This window comes from Columba livia, chromosome 2 (genome assembly GCF_036013475.1).
Source record: "Columba livia isolate bColLiv1 breed racing homer chromosome 2, bColLiv1.pat.W.v2, whole genome shotgun sequence".
In the NCBI taxonomy this organism is placed as follows: Eukaryota; Metazoa; Chordata; class Aves; order Columbiformes; family Columbidae; genus Columba; species Columba livia.
In genome coordinates, this window is record NC_088603.1 from 136509410 (window position 1) to 136533823 (window position 24414).

At 39.6% G+C, this 24414-nt stretch overlaps 1 protein-coding gene across 6 annotated transcripts in view; it reads right to left on the minus strand.

Moving 5' to 3' along the window:
• Positions 1–24414, minus strand: part of RUNX1T1 (RUNX1 partner transcriptional co-repressor 1) — a 114553-nt gene that overhangs the window by 69498 nt on the left and 20641 nt on the right. Inside the window, exon 1 of one of the 6 annotated variants that reach the window (XM_005499455.3) lies at positions 9702–10071. The exons of the other annotated variants lie outside the window; for them this stretch is intronic. Within the exon in view, the coding sequence (XP_005499512.1) occupies positions 9702–9708 (7 nt within the window). The 5' untranslated portion in view covers positions 9709–10071. Of the gene's footprint in view, positions 1–9701; positions 10072–24414 lie in introns of those variants that run through there. 6 annotated transcript variants of the gene reach the window in all.

Here is a 24414-nt window from a genome sequence, read left to right on the forward strand (position 1 = left end):
GACTCTCAAGAACTATTTGAAGCAAAAGGTTTAAGGCAGCATAAACTGAAGAATTCTGTTTCTGGCAGTCTCTGAAGATTAAATACCATTGCTTTCCTTCCTCAAAATGAAAGGCATTGGAAATTACTACTCTATCAATTGACATGTCAGAGGAAGAAGCTTGGCTGGTCCGCTGTGCTGAGAAGAAACCACACATGTCCAACCTTTTTTCCACAAGTTGTGGTTCTGCCTGTGCAGAGGGGTTTGAAGAGGGCAAAGAAAGGCTGAACGAAGGCTCTCCTCAGATGGCAGAGAACTTGCCGTACACACTGTGAAGACTCTGCTTTCATACCAGGCTCTTGATGAAAGTTTCATGCACAGATTCAACTCCTGTGCTGCAGCCTTGCTTATTAAATATAGAAAACCCAAATACAGATTTGATTTTACAACCACAGAGAATAATGTAGAGAGAGATGTAAGGAACTAATAACAACAACGACAAAAAAAAAGAGCAGCATTCTTCAAAATACTTTAAAAATTTAACAAGAGAGGCAACAAATAGTATTCCCAGAGAGGCAACCATCTCGCTTCCCCACAGTCTCACTTCTCCATTCACAAAGGGAAAATAAAGTGCTCTCATATTAAGCATTAGAAATTCAGAAAAGTAAAATATACACATATTACTGCACAGATACCCTTTAAAAATTACAATGCTTTTTATTTCTGAAGATGTAATGCAGTCCAACATCAATCTCAGTGTAAAATAATCAAATATTGACCTCAACAAAGTAATTTAAATTACTTTCAAGATCTGGTATGAACAAGAGCAACATAAGCTCTCTCTCTTTCAGGACCCCAGAGCAAGGAGATTCTCCAGCACCATGGAAGGACCACCTGAATTCCAGACACTGAGTTTTATCATAGCACTCTCTTGAAAATAAAAACTAAAAAACACCAAGTCCAAAGACACAGTAAATTCTGTGGCAAACCAGTTTCTGAGAAGAAAACCGATGACTTTCAAAGCTATTCAGTGACAGTGCCATCTGACCTCACCAGGCATCTAATTATACCCTTTCTTCTACAGACCTAACCAAGGCTGCTTTAACAAGCATCTTTCAGCTTTCTTTAGCATGTTTGTAACTCTCGAAGTCTTTATGGTTCACTCAGTGTGTACTTTAAAAACTGATACAAACCCTCATTCCTTCTCAAAAAGAACAAGATTGTTGCATCTTTGTTTCCTTTTGTACATTGTAGTGTTTATAGTTTAAAAAGTCAAAAATAATGTACCTTGTACAGTTCCAGGCCAAAAAGGTAGCCAAAAGAAACAGTAACACTGTCCACAGAAAATGACCTCTCCTAAACTTCAGTTAGCCAACTTTCTCCTAACTAGAATACAAATAAGTGCATGCAAAGCTAGCAGATATAATTACACAATCAACAATTACGTGGTGAAATGGACTGGAAAAATAAAATTAAAACAATAAATGTTAATTTGTATTTGCTAACCATGAATAATGTGACTGGTACTCTGCAAGGTGCAAAATCCTTCAAAAACAGATTCACTTAAAAATTCAAGGAATGACAGATACAGAGAAGTCACATATAAGACAGTCAAATAGATGGTATTCATTTGGATTATTAAAAAAGCTACAACGAAAATTCAGGGCTCTGTGCACATGCTTGCTGCCCTGTCTTAAAAGGGCTACCAGAATATATCTGGAATGCACAGTTTAGAAGCAAGAATCAAATTATGGTCATATTTTTGTATGAACCAAGTGCACACATTTTCCAAACTGTAATCTTGTGGCAGGAAGACTATTAGAGCCCATGTGTGTTTGCATGACTCACAGAGCACATAGTAAGGAGAGGTCTGAAAGAAGGAAGGGGAAAGGCCCTGTATCACTAAACCAGGAGATTATTACTCCTTCAGCAGCATGTGGTTTCAAAATGGAAGCAGAATAAGACAATGAACTCAGCATTGCTAAAAGAATCAGAGAAAGGGGAGATGACAAGAATCTGCACCCAAGATGGGCAGGAGGGCTCCCAAGCCTTGGAGAAGTGGATTATAGGCACATGAGGAAAATTCCAATAAAGCATTGGAACTGAAAAGGTACAAAGTTACATTTTCAAGATGTTTCTGAATGACTTATAGAAGAAAGAATAATGCATTAACCCCCAGAAGAGAAAAGATGTATCAAGGGCTTCCGTCAAAATGGAAGGGGCAATGGACGTCAAAAGGTAAAACATATTCCTGCTTCTTGAATTATCATTGCAAACAGTTAAGAATATGCAAATCCCACTTCCTCAAACCTTTATTTATTACAGTAAATCTTTTTTTTTAAACCAAGAATGATACAAGCCTGGCCCTGCACCAGATCTGCACAAACTTGCAGTATGCTTGAAGGGTTACCAAAATACATTTTTCTTCCTTATTCCTCGGCCTCTACTGCAAGAGGTGATCAATACTGATTCCTTTCACTCTTCTGTTTCCACACTTCTTTCGGTCAATATGTAAAATGCCGCAGAGCTTGTTACAGTCTGCTTCTAAAGGGATGTCCATAATGAATGAGAACCATATGAGCAGTACTCTTAACAACTGTGTCTACTGTTGATGGTGTTTCCTTTCAAACTTCAGAAAGATTTCCTGACACCTTTGACTTACACTTTGTACTCATTTAAAAGCGCAGTTACGTTGCAGGCACTGCTCCAGAACATATATCCCTATTAATACTGAAATAGCTGGCTGGATAATTTAAATTAATGCAGAAGTGTGAATCCTACCAGGTAGTTATTCCTCATTAAAATTTCACAAGATTGCCAGATCCCAAGAGCAAGAAAATTAAGTGGTTTATTTTTAAGAAGTAGAAACAAAAATGTACAACTCATTATGCAATATCATGGAAAAGCCCAAATAAGGCTGTAGCTTCATGCCACAGGAATTTGGGCAGGAGATTTTTAGAAGCTGGATCAGTTCAGTGTCTCTTTTGACACTGCAGCCCTAAACCAGCTGCAAGAACATTACTACCAGGTGGTGTGTTGCAGCACAGGGACAAAACAAAGAGGTCAGTGAATCTCCAGTTGAAGTGACACCTCTCAAATCCCAAGGCCTCCAGAAACCTTTTAAGTTCTTTCACAATTAATGCTCACAATGGGGCTATATCTCCATACTCTGTGTATAATTGGCAGTGAAGAAGAAATTATCAGTAGGGAAAAAATATTTAAACCCAATAGCACAGAGAAATAAATCCAGCTTTGGTATGTGTAAATCTCAGTTCAATGAGCTACCATGGGAAGGAGATGCAGCCCTTTCAGCCATCACCAAGTCTAGCAATTCTGTTCTCCTACAGGCACACAAAGGCAAAGTTCACTCCGCAAGTTATAGACCAGGTAGTGGTTTCAGATCAGACTTAATAAATAATTAACTTCAGGTGCCCAGAAGCTAACACTGCTGAAATTTCCCCCTGAAACACAACACAAAAGCCAGTGTTGCCAAGTGCTCTGCTTTCCCCTACAGTGCACAGGGCTGAAGCACCTCAGACTGGGTATCCAAAACAGACAATGGGTCCAGTAGAACAAAGAATCATCATGCAGACTGAAGTGACCTCAGAAGATCAGATAGTCCACGCCATTCTGCCCCAAAGAATGTGCAGTTACAACAAGTTGCCAGAGATTTGTCACATATGGTGTGTTCAGTAATGGAAATACCAGTACCTCTCTGGACAACCTGTTTCCGTGCCTAACCATCCTTATGGTGAATAATTTTTTTCCTGGTATCTATTTGGGATTTATCGCGGTCCATTACTTGTGCCTGTTGCCTCTCAACATAGAATCATGGAATGCCAGGTTGGAAAGGACACCAGGATCATCTGGTCCAACTCTTCTTGGCAAAAGCATAGTCTAGACAAGATGGCCCAGCACCCTGTCCAGCTGAATCTTAGAAGTGTTCAATGTTGGAGAATCCACCACTTCCCTGAGGAGATTATTCCAGAGTCTGACTATTCTCATCATGAAAAATTTCCCCCTTGTGTCCAATCAGAATCTCCTCAGGAGTAACTTTTACCCATTACCCCCATTACTATAATTATTAGGCTTACATCCTATCACTATGCACCTCTGAGAGGAGTTTGGCTCCATCCACCTTCTCTACGTCCTCCCATTAGCTAGCTATATACAGCTCACAAAAAAGATAATATCAAGCTACTTATACTTAACTAGCAACTGCCTATAGCTGGCCAACAGGGAAATACTGGAGACAAGATGCTTTACTCCTGCCTTTCAAGAGCCTCAGTAACTTGGAGACACGGGATCCACAGCACTGCTCCCTCCTCCAGAAAAGTTGTCCATACCCTCACTTTCAGAAGATTGGCGAGTAGAACTGGTTTGTGTAAGACACAGCTAGGCAAGATGGAAGAGGTAAGCTTTGATCTTTTTCAAGTCTTTTGAGTGGAAACCTCACTCTAGAAGACATGAATTCAAATCCTCCTCCTCCCGATTGCTTGAGCTCAGGTCTGTAACATATTCCCTCAGCAGGAGGGAAAGTTACTGCCCAGCAGCAGCTTATTCCAGATGGGAGTAATCTCCATTGTTCTTGTCCTGTCCAAGGACTGAACAGGAAACATTTCAGGAGCAACCAAGGCCTGAAATAAGTGGCAACAAGGACGAAGTGGCTTCCATGCTGTCCCGCACTTTGTCTGGTGACTCTGATGTACAAAAGGCAGAAAGAACAGATGTACATCGCAATATGCAAGGTGGTGCAGAGATGGCTGAGCTCCTGCAGAGTGGAGCCAGGGAATATAGATAGCATGGTACAGCATGGCAAAGGCTTCACCAGCATTTCAGATTAACTGTGTGAATGTGGGGTTAGCAGAGTGGGATACTGAACGAAATCAGCCTTGCCAAAAGGGCCAATATGGCTAGGCTGTGTCTGCATACAAGTATAAATCCAAGCACTGCTGTGCCCTATGTATTTCCTGATTTAATCTCTACTTGCCTCAGTATCACTGATTCTGTGCTCCGTTTTACATTACACGCATTTCTGAGAACAAGAAGTAAGCCTGCGCTTGTGAAGAGACCAACATTTCTAACTACACGTTGGGCATCCTCCAAGATTACCTACCAGATCCAACTGTGAAAACGACTCGGATACAGAAATGCCTCCATTCCAAAAAGACACAGGTGTGAACTCTGCACTGGCCTCCTTAACCCTGTCGATACTGAGACAGATCTTAACATGCACAGATGCAGCTCAACAAGCTTAGGAAACTTTAAAGCTGTAACAGTGATGCATCTGAAATGAGGAAAGAGTTGAAGCACACAGTTTTGGATTTGGAAGCCAGCTACTGTTTGAAGCGCAGAAGTTGTCTTGTGCACTGAGCTTTAGTCTGTGAACTGGTAGCGAAAGATCAGGCTTCAGCTGATTTTCTGTAGAGGTATCCTTGATGTACACACTTGGAAGAAAAAAATATGCAGTAAACAAACCAGAAAACAGGTACAAGTATATGTACAGTTCCTGAAAGGGACCAGATTTCATGTCGCCTTCTACTCTTTTTTTTTTTTTTTTTTAATCACATATACACAGATCATATTGATTTGCAAACTAGGATGATCACACCTTAAATATATGAGTGTGGAGTCCAAAATCTTCAAATCAAGATGTGTTCTATGCTAAACACCCTAGGCACACCAATGAAGTACCAGTCCTGAGAAACTGATTTGTTCATTCCTCGCCAGCTAAGGGTCTGAGATGAAAAGCACTAAATCTTCCCAGGGAAAGAGTGTCTGGGAAGACGCTCAAAATATATATATATATATATATATATATATATTAAGAGCTATTTTTGCAGCATGATCTACATCCCACGATGTGTTAGTTACTTTCTATGCATACATAGCAGGATGCCACTCACAGCCCCATGGGCTGAAAATAATGTCATGAAGACTTTGGAATTTATGACTACCATAAAAGAAGAAGAAACTTTAATTATTTGGAAATCAAGTCATTGCACCTCATCTCCCAAACCCTACAATAGGTATCTGAAGAACCTAGTGACCCATGGTCCTCTTAGGAAAAGAGCTTTTCACTCCCATTCGAATCCTGAAGAAGATAAAGTCATTATGTACAATGACTGGAATAATGATGCAAGGTTAATACTCAGATTTAAGTATTTCCAGACACATTTTCCCTGTTTGGCAGGAAACTTGTTTTGTAAGACCCAGAATTGTCCTAATATAACAGCATAGCAACTGCAACTTAAAACAGAACAAGTCAGTTAATGGACTGTTAGGAGACTTTTGCTGTATAACAGCATTTAGACGCATGTATTTAAAAAAACAGGTGGATAATCCAAATGTTCAGTTACTAGGACACTAACAGTTATGTCCATGGCAATTTTGTTTCTGTTCTTTAAACAAATCATCACTTGCAAGCACTAATGTTAAAACCAGAAAGCCAGTCTAGTACACAGTGGCTATAAATGCCAAATCAATTTTCAGCAGATAATAAAGTCCATGTTTTACAATCAGCAATGCACTGTTTTACTACCCAAAATGTAAGCTAATAATATATAGCTCTGCTAAATGGAAAATGCAGATATGCTGTTAAGAAACGGGCTGGCTGTGAGATGATGGATCATTTCTGCTGGGACCTTCTTAAAGCTATGTGCAAATGTTTTGAAAATATCACATGATGTGGCCATGTGTTAAAAATTACAGCCAGTTAAGTTCTCTGCTAAGAAAAATATGTGGGCAATTTATGAAATGCACTCCAGGATGGAGATATCTTAAGTAAAACCAGATTTTGAAAACAAACCCATTTTTTTTTTGAAACATGAACTTAAAAAAAAAAGAAAGCCGCAGCCACATCTGGAGAGCAGAAGTAAAGAAAGGGTGGTCTGACCTAATACCAGGCCATCTTCTGAAAGAACAGCATTATTTCTGGGCTACAATGACTGTGATCACTGATTGTCCTTTTAAGGAAGCCATGCTGAATACTGCCATGGGCAATAATAAAGCATTTTGTAGGCCAACATCTGTTCTCTGAAAGTACTATAAAATGACTGATAGATTTGTAATGTTTCATAAATAAAGTCCGGAATAAACAGTTCTTCAGGGAAAAAAAAAAAAAAATCAAACAACACCCGCAACGTTCACAGTAATCAGACAAACTGGTGTACAGTATTAGATTTGAGCACTGTTCCCCTAGCATCAATTATTTAGAGATAAGCACTTCCTAGAGTTCACTACAAAGAATGATAAAATGGTTAAGTTGGTTACTGCAAGCCGCATGTTAACGGGATTATCTTTCTAGAGACTTTTCTCAGAGTTGCAGTAGTGCCTTAACAGAGATCTGAATCGCTTTTACAGCGTTTCAGCAGCAAGCCTCGCCGCTGTCGCTTTGCCCCGGCAGGGAAGTGAGGAGGTGAGCAGCCAGTCAGTCACAAGTATAACAGTATGAGCAGCTTGTCTTAGAAGAGCAAATTTAGTTTGTGTGGAAGTGTTATTGCTACACATAAACCAGAACCCGTCTTTATGACTTCCTGTTCTTTTCCCAAAAGAAGAAGGACTTCAGATGTCAGAATCACTAAAGGGATGCTTCTGAAATTGACTTCACACATACACAAAAGGCACTGACATAATATCAGATTACACAAAAATACACATCCTTTTAATCTCCTGTACATAATGTGCTTACTTTTAAAATACAAAATTTGCCCCAGATGGCTAATAATGCCCATTTAAAAAAAAAAAAAAAAAAAAAAAAAAGAAGAAAAAAAAAAAAGGAAAAAAACCACCACCACCACAATATTAAAGGGCTAAAATATGCTGTGAACAGCTTGAGAGGCAGTTCATCCTAGAGGAGAGTAAAAAAGTGCAGATGGGTGTCAAAAATAGCCAAGTGTCAGATCTGTTCAAGTATCTCCATTCTGGCACATGCTCCCAGTCACAGCTGTTAGTGTATTCTCTGTATCCAAGTGCAAGGTTTTCTAACACTCCGAGCTGACATTAAAACACACTTCGTGCTTGCTGCTGCTTTAAGGGAATGCTGGAAATTAAAGATTTATTTAATGGTAAAGCTTAACGAGTATTGATAAGGGTATACAGACTCAAGTGTAGCGCATGCCATCTTGATTAAAGATGCATGAAATTTTAACCAGCAGGTAGATTAAGTAATTTAAATGCCAAAGGCTTAATAGTTTTTCAAAAACCTCCACTCTAGGCATTCCAACACTGTTTGCCAATAGCCCCAAATAATGCACACAAGGATCAAAAGTGATAAGACTGTGTGATTTTAGTACATTTTAATAGCTTAATAAAACACAGAAATGGTAAACCGTACAAGAAGATGAGTTTCGTACAAATATAAGCAAAGCATCAGTGGATTCAAATTATGCAGAACGGACAGTTTTCCAAATTAATGAATTACCATGGTATTTCTAAAGAAGACCACATCCCCAGGAATGTAATGCATGCAAATCAAATTTGACATTTAAAGGGTTAAATTGACCTTTCATAGTACTCAGTTGTTATCTATGCAAATTAATTTGCCCATATTTCAACCATATAAATCCTCTTAGCCTTGTGCTTTGAGCAAACAGAGCCCACTTTCTTGTTACAACCAGAGGATCAGCAAGCATACCAGCAGTAGGGTATGACCGTGTATAAAAATCCTAAAAGGAAAACATTCTTCCAACAACTGGCAATACCTACATGCAACTGTGGTTGCAGCAAACTGGCAGATACTGTTTCAAAACACCATCTGCGAGGTGTACAGACTCTCTGTGATCAAGTGTAGCCTCTTCTGCCTGTCCTACCCAAATAATCCACAAGAACCAGCCAGCTGTAGGATCTCTAGCCCTTGTCTTTTTTTATCCAGAGACATAGGCTGCTATAATCAGGCACATGGCTCCCTTCAGTCCTTACCAAAGGGGGGAGGGAAAAAAAAAGCCAACAAACAAAACACACCAAATTCAATCCACTCTGTCGTGAGTCAAGCATCTGGTAAAACCCTCCAGACAAATCACCCTGCATAGAAGCACCATTTTCATTGGCAATAACACTTATCAATTAGACAAGCGATCGTAAGATCCAAGGATAATATTTTCCTGAGGAAACCGACCTATTAAAATTTCCAGCTCCATAGCAATTCCTCTAATTCAGCAGATTTTTTTATTGTTTTATTTTGTATGAACATATTTCAGCGATCTGCCCAGTGACAGCTAAGGACTATGATTTAGGACAATGTTGGAATAATTTGTTTCATGAATCTCCTTCACTTCTCCAACACAAACAGCTTTTCACAGAGATAATTTCAACTGATGGGTGAATGCTGTGAATGATCTCTACCGATCAAATGTTTGCAGATTCAAGGTACAGCTGACAGTCAGGAAAGCCAGCCCAAAGCTGTGTTTCTCTTCCTAAAAATGATCCCCATGCAGAGACTTGCACCCACAAAGCAGGTGACTTTCTGCTATTTCTCTCTCTTTTCATTGAAACATCCAGTCCTGCTGTAAGTACCATCTCTGGCAGTTCCCTCGCACAAATTCCCCTCCCCCAAACATATACACAACAGAATTAGCATCCACGATCGCTCCGTACTCATATCAGTTTGCAAATCACCCTCTATATTAAAAGGGAAAAAAAAAAAAAACCAACACCCAAACTATCAAGAAACAATTAGCGTTTCCTCATTTAAAACCGAAAGAGCTGCAATAATTTCAACTCACCAGGCATCCTTGGATAAAATATACCACACTGTAAATGGCTCTCTCCTAAAAGCGAGCTTATTTAGGGCTCAGTGCCTCCTGTTCTGGAATGAGCAGAGAGAAGCGAGCGGGGCCATCAGAGCTGGCTGTGGCAGCGTAGCTGGAGGCAGGATGCTGGGCGCGTGCGTTTGCCAGGCAAAGACAGATGGAGAGCTGACACTCTGTATTGCACTTGGAGCAGAAATGTGAATGATGACAGGAGCACATGTGGCCTTGAACCCAGCCCTGTCTCTTCAGGCAGAACAATGACAGGGATGTGTGTGCAAATTATCACAACCCCGGCTCCCCTCAGCTGACTCCTTTTACTCTACCTTTCACACCAAGTTCCAGATGACCAAAGAATAGAAAGCAAAATGTGGAGTGATAAGCCAAACACTGAATTATTCCTTTTTTTTTTTCTTTAAAAGTTAACCCTTTCTTCTGCTGACAGCAATTAAAGAAAAAGAGCAATGCTTCGAATCAGCTCTCCTCCAAAAGTGAAAACAAATCCATTCTTTATTTTAACAGCCATAATTTTGCCCTCCATAGGACTACGTTTGTTTATTTAGCTGGAAATTCAAAACGTGCACAAGGATCTACAAGAGGGTCCCCCCTCTTTTTCCTCTCCTCCCCACGCTTTTGTCATTACTGTGCTGTTTTACTACAGTGAACAGGGTATCAAAATCACTCCCCTTTCTCAGATTCTCAGTAGTATGTGTAAAATAGAACACACTTAGAAAGCAGACCACTTTTATTTTACTATAGTGCTTTTAACCCCCTGGGATTCTTGCATTGATATGTTCCAAACATTTGCAGCTTACTCTCCTTTACCTTGCATGGTGATCCATGGGGGATGAAAACAAAATCTTCCCTGGAAAGCTTTTTCAAAAGCTAAACAATCATGTCCTCCCAATTTCTGATTTTGCACACCCCTTAAATGTTTATCCTTCACATGAATAACGTATGCCTGGCTAGGTTCAATGCACTCTTCCCTATTAAGCTTTAATGGACACCATGATACATAAAACTACAAGTCTTTGTTATAGTGCTTTATCTAAAGCTGGCTATTTTCTTCTCAGCAGTCCCTCTTTAGTCCTTTGTAAAACATCTTTGCCTCTTAGGAGAAACAGACGCCTGACTCGCATGCCTTCTGTAGCACGTATAGCCTTGCACAAAATTCCAGGCACAAGGAAAAATATCTTCTTTTTTAAAACTCTCCTCCCATTTAGCACTTGTAAAAGCTTCTCCCTTTAGTAATGAGCATTTCTCCAGCAATTAGCACACAGGTCCTGGTTTTGACTTTGCCTTTGCAGAATACATTTAAACCCATATAGAAAGATAGCGATTCTCAGTCAGACCTTCAGGAGCTGCATTCTTGTCAGTAAAAGACTCATCCTTTTGTACTTATTTATGTATCCCCCTGATTTTGCGTTATCCCATCTCCTGCCTTTGCTACACAGAAACAACCCCGCTTTCAGGCCATCCTCTTCCTTCCTCTAGCTGCCACAGAGCCTGATAAAGATCTAGTTAGGAAAAGCACACATGCAAAATAAAGCAAAAAATAACAACCCTTCCAAAATCCGGACTGAACTCATGAATATTTCTCACTTAAAGAAAACGAGTCTCTTAATCTACTGATATTTCCACAATAACTTTTTAACATTAAGTCCCACCCTTAAGCTTCACTTAAATAGGAGAGAGACTCCAATCACAGGACTGGCAAATTCCAGACAATCAAAGAAGCAGAGCAGCAGCTCCCAGTAAACACCCCAGCACTAACAATGCAACGTGTCTGCTATTAATACTTGAGGTGAGTCTTTATCTTGATCAGCTTTCTTCTGTAATGAAGTTCTGTATAATGGACTTTTTGAGTGTCGGAGAGCCCAAGAGAAACACAAAAACATGAAAACGTTTTCATGACAGACCACTTCCATGAAGTGGGGGAAAGTAGAGGGGGGAAAGAGAGAATAACAAACAAAGTCTGAGCCACTGAGGTTTTTAAGGAATCTACCATGCTTTTCGTTTTATTATTTGATGCACTATTTAAAACCAGTCAGTTAGTATTGCATTTGCTGTGTTGTTTTTCTCTTTTAATGCTGTGCTCTACATGAAAAGAAAAACATTTTCACAGTTGGAAATACAACCTTTCATCAACATAGATGCAACCTGAATCAGCCTCAGAGTAGAAAGTAACGTGTCAAAGGTATGATGTATTTTAATAAAATTGAACAATATTCATTCTTAAAAGTAGGTCTTAATATCAGTACATTGTAAATCCACAGACCACGGCTCACGAAATTGAACTTCCATATGCTGTGTGATTATGCATCTTTTTTTCTGTGTGTAAAAAGCCTTTTTAAGCTGTTATCTGACTACAGTAATTGCCATTTAAATTGATCCACGTCAACAAAACCTGGATCCCTGGAGATTCTCACCTAGAAGTCTGCTCATGGAAGGGCTAACAGAATGCCTGTGCATCTGAGACTACTTCAGCATTTTCTCAAGCAGCCAGCTGCATGAATAGTTTTTCCCTCTCATTATTTAATACACTGAGGCAGGCTGCAACCCATTTGGCAGTCCTCCCTGAATAAATATCTGTGGATATTTATCCGAGTTACCTACCCCACCCCCATTTTTAATGCAGTCACTTAAAGTTGCCCCAACAGTTTTTGCACCGGGTCTGAAATTTTAGCAGGCAAAGCGAAGGTGGACAGCCAGTTCTGTAAGATAGTTTTTATTTTCCACTAAGAAAAAGGAAAGGCAGTGGTTTTAACACAGGAACAATTCCGCTGTATTACAAGAGTCTGTATTCTGTGTAATACCAAAATGAAAGTGATACAAAAAATATAGAAGATAAACTTTCGCCAGTTTCTTTATGGTGCATATTATGCTACACCTTCCCGGGTGGGAATCAGCTTTGACAATCATCCAAAACAAAATAATTTTAAATAATCCTCTACAACCCTTGTTTTTGACAACAGGTAAAGAAGGCAAAACAGTCTCCATATTCATGCATTTGAACCGGGGAAAAGGAGACTTTTATTCAGTGGATGATATAAGGTCGCTAAGACATGGATCTGATGGAAGAGAGAAATTCCAAGCGATTACCATTTAAAAGTACAGAGATTGCCTTCTGCTCAAACCCAGCTTAATAACAGGGACTGGAAGTCCACTGAAACACATCTGTAGTTAATGAAAGCTCTCTATTAACAGTGAAGGAAGAATTTAACTCAAAGCTTTTCTGTTGGACTTCTCAACTTCCCGCTCTACTTATAGCAGACTGTTGTGATACATTGTGACTTCACACAGTGGGTATTAAGTGAGTTAATTCAAAGGAGCTGAAACCTCATTGATCCTAATTGAAAGCAATACACCCAACCAAATAGTTTTCTACCCCATCTGCTCTGGCCTGCCACCAGCTATTCAATACAAGAGAATTAATAGTTTCAGATATTCTAACCGACCCAATAAAAGCACTCATTTAAGCAGGACTGCATTAACAAAGTGAAAAACCAAGGGCAAAATGGGTTCAAATGGAGCATTTTACTCCTAGTTGGCTTTAACAAAGCTGAATAATGCTTATTCTGACTTTTTATGTGCAAGACTTGATAAACTGAATGAGAAGGCACTCAATGATCAGTCAACGAGCATTGATGAATGGTCATTAGGACCCCCCCAACCTCAGGGAAGGCCATTCCACAAAGTGGCACACCAGCTTGAAAGGGCGGACTCACTAATGTCCAGATTTCCCCGCTTGCTTGTTCCACTTTCACTTTCAGACCACTGGCCACCAAATGAGGCTGACATATTGGAAAATAATCTTTTATGGGCGAGTGGTAAATAAAAATGGGGGCATTAGCTGGGCTTTCAAATTCAAATCTGCTAGTTTTGTCAGCCCCCAAACGTTTTGATTTTCCACCCAGCTGGAAGCTATTAATGTTTTCTTAAGGCATCCCACTGACAGGGCAAACCCACCTAATGTGTGAGCTGTCGAGCCGATTGGGGGGACAGGGGACGACCACTTCGGGATGCTTTCTGAACTTTATTCAGTTGATGGTCCAAGTCAAGTACAGTAACGGCAACACCTTCAGGAGCAGCTCACTAATTTCTTCTATGGCCTGGTGTCCCAGTAGTGCACCCAGGACTGTAATAGGTACCCACACTGAAATTTATTCCATTACGTTGCACCTAGCCTCCCTTGTTTTTACTGCACTACCACAAAAGAGCACAAGCTATTCAAGAAAGGCACTTCTTTATAAACTTCTAATTCTTTGCTTGGAAACGGAATTTAAATAAGATACGTGCTTATCTGTTAACAGTAGCTCTTAATGCACACAACACAAAACATTTGCCAGATAACACTAAACATTTCCCTAAGCATTTCCTTATTGGCAAGGCTTTCTGGACGTCTGAAAAAAGACAAATGGGACCTTTAAAACATACATAGCTCTGTGAAACTCAGACTAATTTGAGATTACTTATACAAAGCTACAGTCACCAAACTTGGAAGAAAATATTCTTGTCTAAGAGAAACTGTTCATCGTGTTACCTTTAGTACTAGATTAAATTCATTGCAAGTGAGAAAGCATTAATATCTTCAGCTAAGAAAACTTAAAAGTCATACTTTTGCAACAGGATGATCAGAAACTAGTCCTCTAAAAAGGATTTCAAAACATCTGTTAAGAAAAGGCAACCTTGACAGTGGGTCAGACTTGGCAACCTGGATTGCCTGTTGCTTTTAGATTAAACAAGAACTCAAAAATTCATGCTTGTTGAACATCAGAAATCCCAGTGGCATTTCAGGTGTGTTTCTGGTTTTAAAATAATGAAAATATGCATAAAGACCTATCATAGAGTAGTTACACCAAAAAACTGATTCAGAATGGGAGGGCCAACACATGCTTCAGGTCTTTAAGAAAGCATGCACTTTTGCTTTCTATATATACATTTTAGAAAGAACACTCATGTGGACCAAGTCACAGATATGTACTTGGTTTGATGTCTATTTCTTTCACTTGATCTGGGCTAAACCAAGTTTTCCCTTCCGTTTTCATTAAATACAGCATTTTCTATAATGTGGGTAAAGTAAATTAGAATTAACTGTCAATTTCTATCATCATTTGGGTTCAAAGGAAACTATCATACCATCTGATCACAGGCATCACTGAAGCACTTTAGAAAATTTGATATTGATTTGATATTCTTTCTGAAAGGACACAAGAAAACACCAAAGATGCCATCTCACTGACATAAGAACAAACACATTCGGTGTGACCTGAAGAAGCCTGGACCAGAATATCTGGTCCTGATGAACTAGGGTCATATTTTAAGATTGAAAAAAACAAAAAAACAAAAACAAAAAAAACAAAAAAAAAAAAAAGAAAGAAATGGGAAAGAAAAAAAAAGTTTAAAGCTATCATCAGTTATTTTACTTGAAGCTGAGAGTGTTTTCTCATTTAATATGGGCAGGGAAACTCCTTCTGCTGTAGTATATTAACCCTAGTTTTGACCTCTAATCGATGTCTTTTCAATGCACAGGATTTTCATAATAAAGATAACGTGAGAGCATATTTGTGTGAACGCGTTATCTACCACTAGCCATAAATTCGAGCCTTGCATTTTTCTTTGTAACGTGTCAATATTTGTGACACTAACTAAACATATTTTATTCATTTGACAAGGACTGTTACATTATACGGAAAACTTTTGTTCCAATGTCACCACCTCCCCGTTTTGACTGATGGCGAGTTAGTTTTGTTGAAGCGCACGGGGTGATAGCGTATGCTCCAGTGAACTTTCCCTCCTCTCTGCACCAGAGACAAAAACCCGCGGCTCCGCGCGGTGCTGGCAGCCATCTGGCCAGCTTTCTCTCAATGCCTGCCCCACACCACACTGCAGGCAAAATTTCAGGGCTCTAGAGCTCTGTGGAGCTATTCATGACATACCAATTTCACATTTTCTGCTTGTACGCTTGCAACAATAAATGCTAATGAGGACTATGAATGACATTTTTAAAGACAATAAAAAGGTCTCCAAATCCCTTGCATATGGAGACACTATTTTCTAAACTTCACCTTCTGTTAGGGAGCCATTACACTCTAAAGGAAAAAAATAACCTAAGGAGAACAATGAGATGATCAAAGCATAACCGAGTCCTTACGAATTCCAAAGAAAACAAGGTTTGCAAAGCTAGCTTAATGACAGACAGATTTTATGCTGATGTACAGCAGTAACACTTCAGCGCAGGAACTCTCTTGTTCAATAGCACTGCTACTTCTCATGGGAGGCTCAAAAATTTGGGGGGGAAATGCAAATCCTCACTTTCACTGATCGCATATAACCCCACAAGCCACAGATCTGGACTTTTTAATCACTAATCTCTAGATGAGTCTAAGAGTAAACTGTTATCATTAATTGATTTGGTTTGCCATGCTTTCATAGGGATTACTGTACTGATCAAGTGTGGCCAAGAGAAATATCTAATTTTAATGTGGTTTCCCCCACATCCCCCCTTCCCCCCAAATCTGCCTTGTACAATGCTATTGCTACTCAACAAACAAACAAACAAACAAACCAAACCAACAAACCAAAAGCATTTACTGTGAGTACTGTGTCTTACAGGTAGCTTCCTCTTATGAGCAAGCATTAAATACACTTCCGGGAAAATCCACCAGGTGGAGCAAATACACAGCAGTACAAAACATTTATGCTTGTACTGCCATTTTCAACAGGGAGAAAATGTTTTATATGGAAATATTCTCACCTCTTGACCTCCCTTCTTCACCCTTTTGTCATATATTGATCAACTTGTACTTATTTACTACATTTATAATGGTACAAAAGCTTTGTTAAAAGGCGCCTCGATACAAAACTATTGTTGCTGGTGAGTTTCAATACGAATACGCAAGCCACAAGTCATCAGATACATACATATAGCTATATATGTATATATTCAACAATATAAGGGTAATGTTGTGCTTGTAAAACAAACAAGCATTCCAAAAACAGAGCTTGGTCTTGCATCAGGCAGCAAAATCCTTACACTGGCCTCCACTACAGTGGACTGGAAACCAGGCCCTCCTCCATGCCTTGTTAGCTATTTATATACATGGTAGTACCAGTAACATCACAGCAGTGCCTCTGTATAGTATGTTGGTGTTTACTGTTAATGCCTTTATTTTAGTATTACATCTGTCAACTACTGAGTAATTTAAAGAATGCAATGAATGAGGACTGTAGATAAATATTTGAGCATATCTAAGACAGCTAAGCATATTTCTCCATTTAAATTATTTGCTTTCCAGAGCCAGGTGAGAAAGCCACTTCTTCATCAAATATTTTAACTATTCCTGATGAATGAGATGGTCTAATGGCATAAAGGCAGGGGGCCACCTTTTTACATGATGAGAACTAAGTCCTAACAAAAACAGTGGTTATGGATGAGTCTTCTCACAGTTATAATAGGACAACCCACTGGCAGACCTTGTAATTGCTGAAATGGCAAAGCAGTATTACACCAAGTGAACTGCTCTAATGCAGTTCAGTATTTGGGAACACAGCAGAATCAGTACAGAGACTCATTCAACCTTTGATGATGCAAAAAGCATTATTGTTTGTGAGTGATAAAGGGAAGGTACTGATTTTAGTCAAAGAAATACTTTTCTTTCCATTGTTTCCTTAGTTACACCTTACAGCACATTTTTCTATAACTTTTCTGTTCATTGCCTTCTGTCTTCTCTCTACTATCACACCTACCCCTACGGTCTTGATTCTGGGGCCACCTCCTCACCCTGCTACACACCGGCCTTCCCCAGTCCTCTACACGACTTGTTTCTGTTCGTGCTGCCTTGGACATTTATCCTCTCCTGTCTCTGCTAGCCCTGAAAGCTAGAAAACTGGGAGACAAACACTGTGCCAGTCAGGTTTCCACTCCAAAACTGAGCCAGAATGGGACCTGGCTGACATTGTGCAATCTGAGGACAGCACACTCCCTGGAAGCACAATGTGTTGACAATAAGCTTTGTGCTTGTAGTCCAACCCAGATGAATCCCATGACAGCTAAAGAAAATTAACATACAACATCTTTGTTTCTTTAGGAACAGGGAGGAGCCTCGAGGAACACAGGCCTTAAAATATAATTTCATTTTCTCTAATTGTGTTGTACTCCACATGGTGCTTCGTTGTAACCATTCAGAAGAGAAGCGGGAGAAGAATGCAGAGGTGATTTTAAAGTGGAATTTCATACCAAGTGCAAATTACACCACTTCACACTAGGAAAACATCTGCAAAGAGCAGTTTTAAGTGCTTGGGCACAATGCAAGGTGCCATTTTTAATAAAGCCCGAACCAGCTTGGGAACCATTATCTGCGAGAACTTTCCTTAAGCAAGATTGTCACAGCAGAGACTGTAGAGATGCCCAAGCTAAATATTTTTTCAGTTTCAGAAATAATGCTGATTTAAAACCGTTATCTCCAAGGGATTTTTGAGGTGACAGCCACGGATTAAAGGCTATAATTTTCTGCCGTTTTCGAAGAGAAGCCAGACACCTGATGGGTGGGAGGAAAGACAGCGTGGTGGTTGTTGTCACCACAGGTCTGTGCAGAACTTTCTTTTACTATGCTACTGGTTGAGGTGGGCAATGGTTGTCTAGAGGTCATGGACAGTTCATTAGATGATGAACTCCACAAAAAAAAAGAAAGAAAAAAAAAAGCCTTGTAAAACTTTAGAAGGAGAGACAAAACTTACATGACTTCTAAAGGTTTAACTGAACTCCCTGTATACGTACAAACCCTACAGAAACATGACACTGCCCACAATGCACAAATCATCTTTTTTTTTCATCCTGTAGATACTTATTCAACCTATGGCTTCTTTACAGTATGGCAAGATAAAGGGATTTAAAACTACATGTCTAAGTAATTCACTTTTACTTAAAGGTTCCTTTACACCAGAGTAGCCTAAGGAGTTCATAATGAAGACAGGGGCCTGATTCTAAAGGTGAAGGATTATGTATATATTTAAGCGTTTATTAGATCACGATTATCGATCTGATACACTGTAACAGCTCTTTTGTTGCACCATCCCTTGCAAATCCTTCTTAGATGGAGGATTAGTGGCACAATGGATCATAATGGCTCTTTTGGTCCCACTGCCCTATCGCTGACTCTCAGCTGAGTGTGCCCACTGAAGGCCACCTTCTCTCAATGACGGATCTCCTAAAACCCCTTACCTGGTACTGTCACTATGCCCTTAAATCTGTATTACAAAATACTAATGAAATATTAGCAGGGAAAATACAAGCTACTGCTCAAATATTTTCAATCTCACATACGAAGTACCCCAAATCATGAGCATGTGAAACTGTCCTCCAAGACTACAGGCATAACTTTACAGACTGGACCAAAAGAAGAAAACAAAACCATAGTTAACTTTTGGCTCTCCCTTTTCCGCTCCTACAACCACAAATATCTTTCTTGGACCGGCTTCTGCCCACAACAATAAAAGGCAACAGTCGCATGCTACACTCATTTTTGCTGCAAAGCCATATTAATTACGTTCCCTCCCTCTACTGCTTGTACCTTGTGATCTTAAGTTCTGCCAATACAACTATTAACAGCACTGTGTTATAAACTAGAACATCAAAATTCTCCAAATAAGAGTCATGGTCTTCATCTATCATTCAAAAAGAAGTTATGCTTTAATTCTTCACAAATCAAAGAAAATATTCTAGACCTTTGCCTGAATTAACATTTCAGTTTCTTTCAGCTATGATCTTGAGCTTTACATCCCAATGAACACTTTCTACTTATGGGCCCAAACCTGACCGGTGCACAGAGCCCTGCACCCGCACCTTCAGCCTGTTGAGCTACCTCAAAAAACAGCAGCTACGAGGAGCAACGACTGTAGCTGAGCCTATCCCAATAGTTTAAAATTGAACACCAGGCTGGACAACTAAGAAAATCACATGAAAAATGAGAATGGAAATGTTGATAGCTGCCACCGCTTTTTTAACAGGTCATGCCAGAACAAACATTGGCTTGGTTTCATTCCATGGGATAAATAAAAATAATGTTGCCAAGCATGCTAAAAATGAAAAGCTTAAAATGCCAAGTATTATTATTATGTTAATGATTACTATTAAAAAAAAATCATAAGTTTATTTGCTGCATAACAAAACTCCAGCTGTAAGAATTTGCTCCTTAGAAGATTTCACCTTTGAAAATAAGAGGTTGTGCAAGGAAAGAAAAAACAAAGTAAAAGGAAAAATATGGGAATTCAGAAGCAAAGGGGTTAACATGTTTTGTTTCAGTTGATATTATACTAATGCCAGAATTACAAGGGAAAGACTAAAAAGAGCCAATTTTTTTTATTATTATTCTTCTTTTTAAAAAAAAAAAAAAAAAGAAAGTCAGGCCTATCTGTCACAGGGTTGTCCGGGCTGGAAGAACCGGCAGGAACCTCAGATTCCTGACCAAACCCTCTTCCACACAATGCCTGCTGAATGGAAGGAACCCAGGCCCGGCAGAGATAGCCCGCTGTCAGGAACCAGCCCTGACGTTTGCGGACAGACGGGGCCGGCCACGCAGGATGTCAGAGCGGCAAACTGCTGCTCGAGATACTGGGTTTTCACACACTCCCAGCCTGGATGTTTTGCTCTTCAGGTAATTAAACAAGGAAACGGGGCTGATGTGTACGAGTCTGACCCCTGCGCCGCGGCTCCGCGGTTCTGCACATCGACTTCCGCACCGACCGCCCGGAGCATCAACAGAGTCCACTGCTCCTGACACCAGGCTCTAAAACAAATCCTCCTGGAAATATCTGCACTGCCTATTCCTTCTTTTCTTTTTTTTTTTTTTTTTTCTTTTTTTCCTATTTAAGGAGGGCTAAATGACTTGCTCTGTTCCACATGCCTTTCTGTTTTCTCATAAAAAGACGGAAAAAATGAAAGAAATGGGTACTTTCAGGTGGCTGTTCTTCAGCCAGCCAGTTAAGGTATTAGGTATCTGGGGGGAGGGAAGGAACAGACAAAAAGATGAAGCAAGGGATTTCCAAATTCAAGCTTACATTAAGGTCATCACTCAAAATGAAAAAGATCCTGAAAAGTATTTCTGATTCATCCAACCAACTGCCAGACATTCACTTATTTCGAAATAAAATTATTCTGTTTTAAGCAATATCGGAGAGTCTTTGTCTTACAAGAGGACATAAATCATAGAGCCGGGCATTAAAAGAACAGACCAGTGTTTCCTATTTTGCCCCAAATTTAAGAAATGGGAAAAGGCAGGTGTCACCACCTACACTCGCTGAGAAACCCTGCACAGGCTGCTCTATGACTGACCTAGTTTCTACACTCTTTAAAGGCTATTTAAACAAAAATTATTTTTCAAAAAGGTAACACATTCCATTTTTTTTCTGAAAAAATCCACAGCATAGAATATTGGCTGAAAAGAGAAGAGCCCAGAAGAAAGAGGAGTACAAAAGCATGCCTGCTTGTCTGTGTTCAACACAAAGAACATTAAATGAAAACAACTGGCACGCCGCCAAATTCCTATACAGGCAAAGAGATTCAAATAAATTGATTTCACGCATCACACTGACCTGGGATCAGTGAGCAGCGGTACAATACACTCACTGCTCCATGTGGGGCAAAGCCCATTAGTGTTATCAGAGCCACAGTACATTACCAAGGGGGAGGTGAAAAGAGGGAACCCAAATTCAAGGCGGGGGGGGGGTGGGGGGGAGGGAGGAAGGAATCGCTTTGAAAAAGGAACAACTTCAGCTTCAGGTTGGTTTCAGTTTACTAATAAGTATTCAGTTTACTAATAAGTATACTATCATACTATATCATATTGAGAGCTTGTCCTCTGCTCACCTCAAAGGTTTCAAAGATTGTATTTTCAAATTAGAATAAATACTAATGACACACACTCACTCCCCTTACATTCTACTTTTAACGCAGTTATTCTCAAACTCTGTTATTTTTTGTAAATTTCCCCCCTTTCCCATCCGCCAGTGTTTTATATAGATTATGGGTTATTTTCTTTGTACTTCAGAAGCTGGATGCCTGCCCAGGATATTCTTACCGGCTCAGAAAGTAAGCTGGAGAAATCAGCCACTGCTCCCAACTAGTCCAAATCAACTTGACCTCCAGAGAAAACCACCTTATTTGCAGGGCAGCAACGAGCAGGGTCCTGGTTCCCTTTGCGGAGTTACCCTGGCACGCTCCAGGCATTCTCTCCAAAACAGCATATTTCAAATTTCACTTTCTTATGACGTGTGAAGTAGCCCGTGTGTGCCATAGAGTCTCTCCTTGTCATCCTGGCTTTGTTTTTCATTAAGATCTCTCACACTCCAATCAAGAGCAACGCCAGCAAAGCCACAGGTGTGCGCCACATGAACAGATGAAAATCTGATTGTGAGCTGTGTAATGATAATTTGCTGTCTATAATACACTCGTCCCCTTTTGCATCTGTTATATGTTAGAAAGCGAATTTATTATTTCAGTTGTACTCTTTAAGACACATCGGTAAGCAAACAATTGTTTTGAGGATAAAAAAGGCAACCAAGAAAAGAAGAACTTTGCAATAGCAAACGACGGATGAGGATGCACAAAAGAGATCACAAAAGCATAAGCAGGTATTCTAATGCCACAAGAGGCCACTGCTTCAAGGAGACAATAGACTCAAACACCTTTTATTTTGTCTTGTGTCATTTTGGATTCAAATAGTAAGTCACAGCAAAATCCATATTAATCTGTAAGAGTGTTTGCCTCCTCTCTAATCACTCATGCAAATTTCAATTCGGAGCTTCTTGGCCACTTAAAACTAAAATTTTTGAACAAGTGACAAACACATTCAACCACATGTAGGTACCTTACTCAAGTTACCTCATTTCAAGTAAATGTCAAAATGGGGATGCTCGAAGATCTAAAAATTGCTAACCACCACTGATCACTCTCTTTTATAAAGAGCTACAAAGCATTTTTGGATTATCATCATCACCGAAGTGAAAACTATACATTGTTAACTCATTAAGGTATGTTGTAGAGAGGATGTGTTTGTTTTGGTGTAAGGTTACACTGACAGAACTGCACAGGAAAGGGAATCATTTAGTACATGGCAACTGCATAATGGTAGAGATGTGCCTGCACCCAGGTGATACAGGCAGCCAGACCTGCCCAGTGGCTAACAAGACATATAACGTGATGTTCCTTCCCATTTATGAATATTTCAGTAGTTCAACCAGATCATTTGGACTTTATCAAGATGAAGCTGATTTCAGTCATATTAATTCCCTCTTTCTATAAAAATGAATAGTATTAGAAAACATGCCTATCTCCTAAGTTGTATGAAATTTCCATTATCTTGCACGTGATCTGACAGCAATAAACCACAATAAGCTTCCGATTACTATGGCAGTTCTGCATGCTTCAGGCATGAAATCTTCACCTTTACATTTATTTTTTTAAAAACCTTTATGAAGAGCCATATGGCAAAAGAAACCAACCAACAACCACCTGTACAGGGTACACTTGCACTTTGAAAAATAGATTGTAGACAGGAAAAAGAAGAATTAGTCAGAAGCTATACACTGCTAAATTAGAAAAATAAAAATGCAAGAAGAAACCCTGCTAGGATTATTAATTCTTTTCCAGCGCTGCCTGCGTGCAGGAAAGTCCCAGAGAAGCATAAACTTCTTTTAAACTGAGCTAAGAACTCAAATAAGAATGCAAATTCATTTCTAGTTGGGTTTCATTTCTTAAAAGTATGCTCACACTGGTGCACAAAACCAGGGGATGTGCAGAGCCTCCTCCTGGCTCTCTCAGCTGAGCTCCATCTCCTTCCCACACCCCACACACAGGGCAGCGTGGGCCGTGGTGTCTCAGGTCGGTAGATGGGTGACATGACCAAGGCCTCTCCGCCTCCATAAAATCACTGGAGCTCAGCCTAGAAAACTCAGACGCTGCTCATTTTATTTTGGTATTGTACTCTATCAAAGTTATGTCATAGGCTAAATGGTCCAACACCGAGGAAGAAAGTATTAGAGTGTTGGAAAGCACTTAAAAGCAGTTTAGTAGTTTCTTGCCATCTAGACACACCATTTTAGGAGAAAAAATGTAGTTAGAGTAAAGACAGGAATGACAGTCATAGGTTATCCAGAAGGTTTGTTCTGCCATAGCAGATTTACTTTTCCACTATGGTAAAAATCTTTGCACACAAGCAGCAGAAATATCCATTCTCAGTATAATCTCAATCAAATTTATCGCAGATTATCAATGCAGTAAGTTTACCAGAGGCATCCAATAAATTACAAACACAACCATTTTGCCAATGTGGTTACAACTGTCCCTTAAGCTGGTTGCAAATACTGTTCCAATTCTGAAAACTGATCTTTATGATTTTCACAGCCCAGCCAAGTAACATTTACATGCCACATAAAGAGCACTTATGTCATCAAAAACATTAGAAGAAAAAAACAACAGTTAAAAATGACACATGTGTATTTTTAAGCTAAGAAAGATTTTAGAGAAGTCATCACTGATGGATTCTATTGGTATTGCCGTATGCTTTCTCAGCGATATTAAAATGAATACACCACCTTCATTGAATTAGACAGACTCTTCAGAGGCTAAAGGGAAAGTTTTCTCTTTTAATTACAGCTTACAGGGCAAGGTACAGTCATTAAAAATAACTTC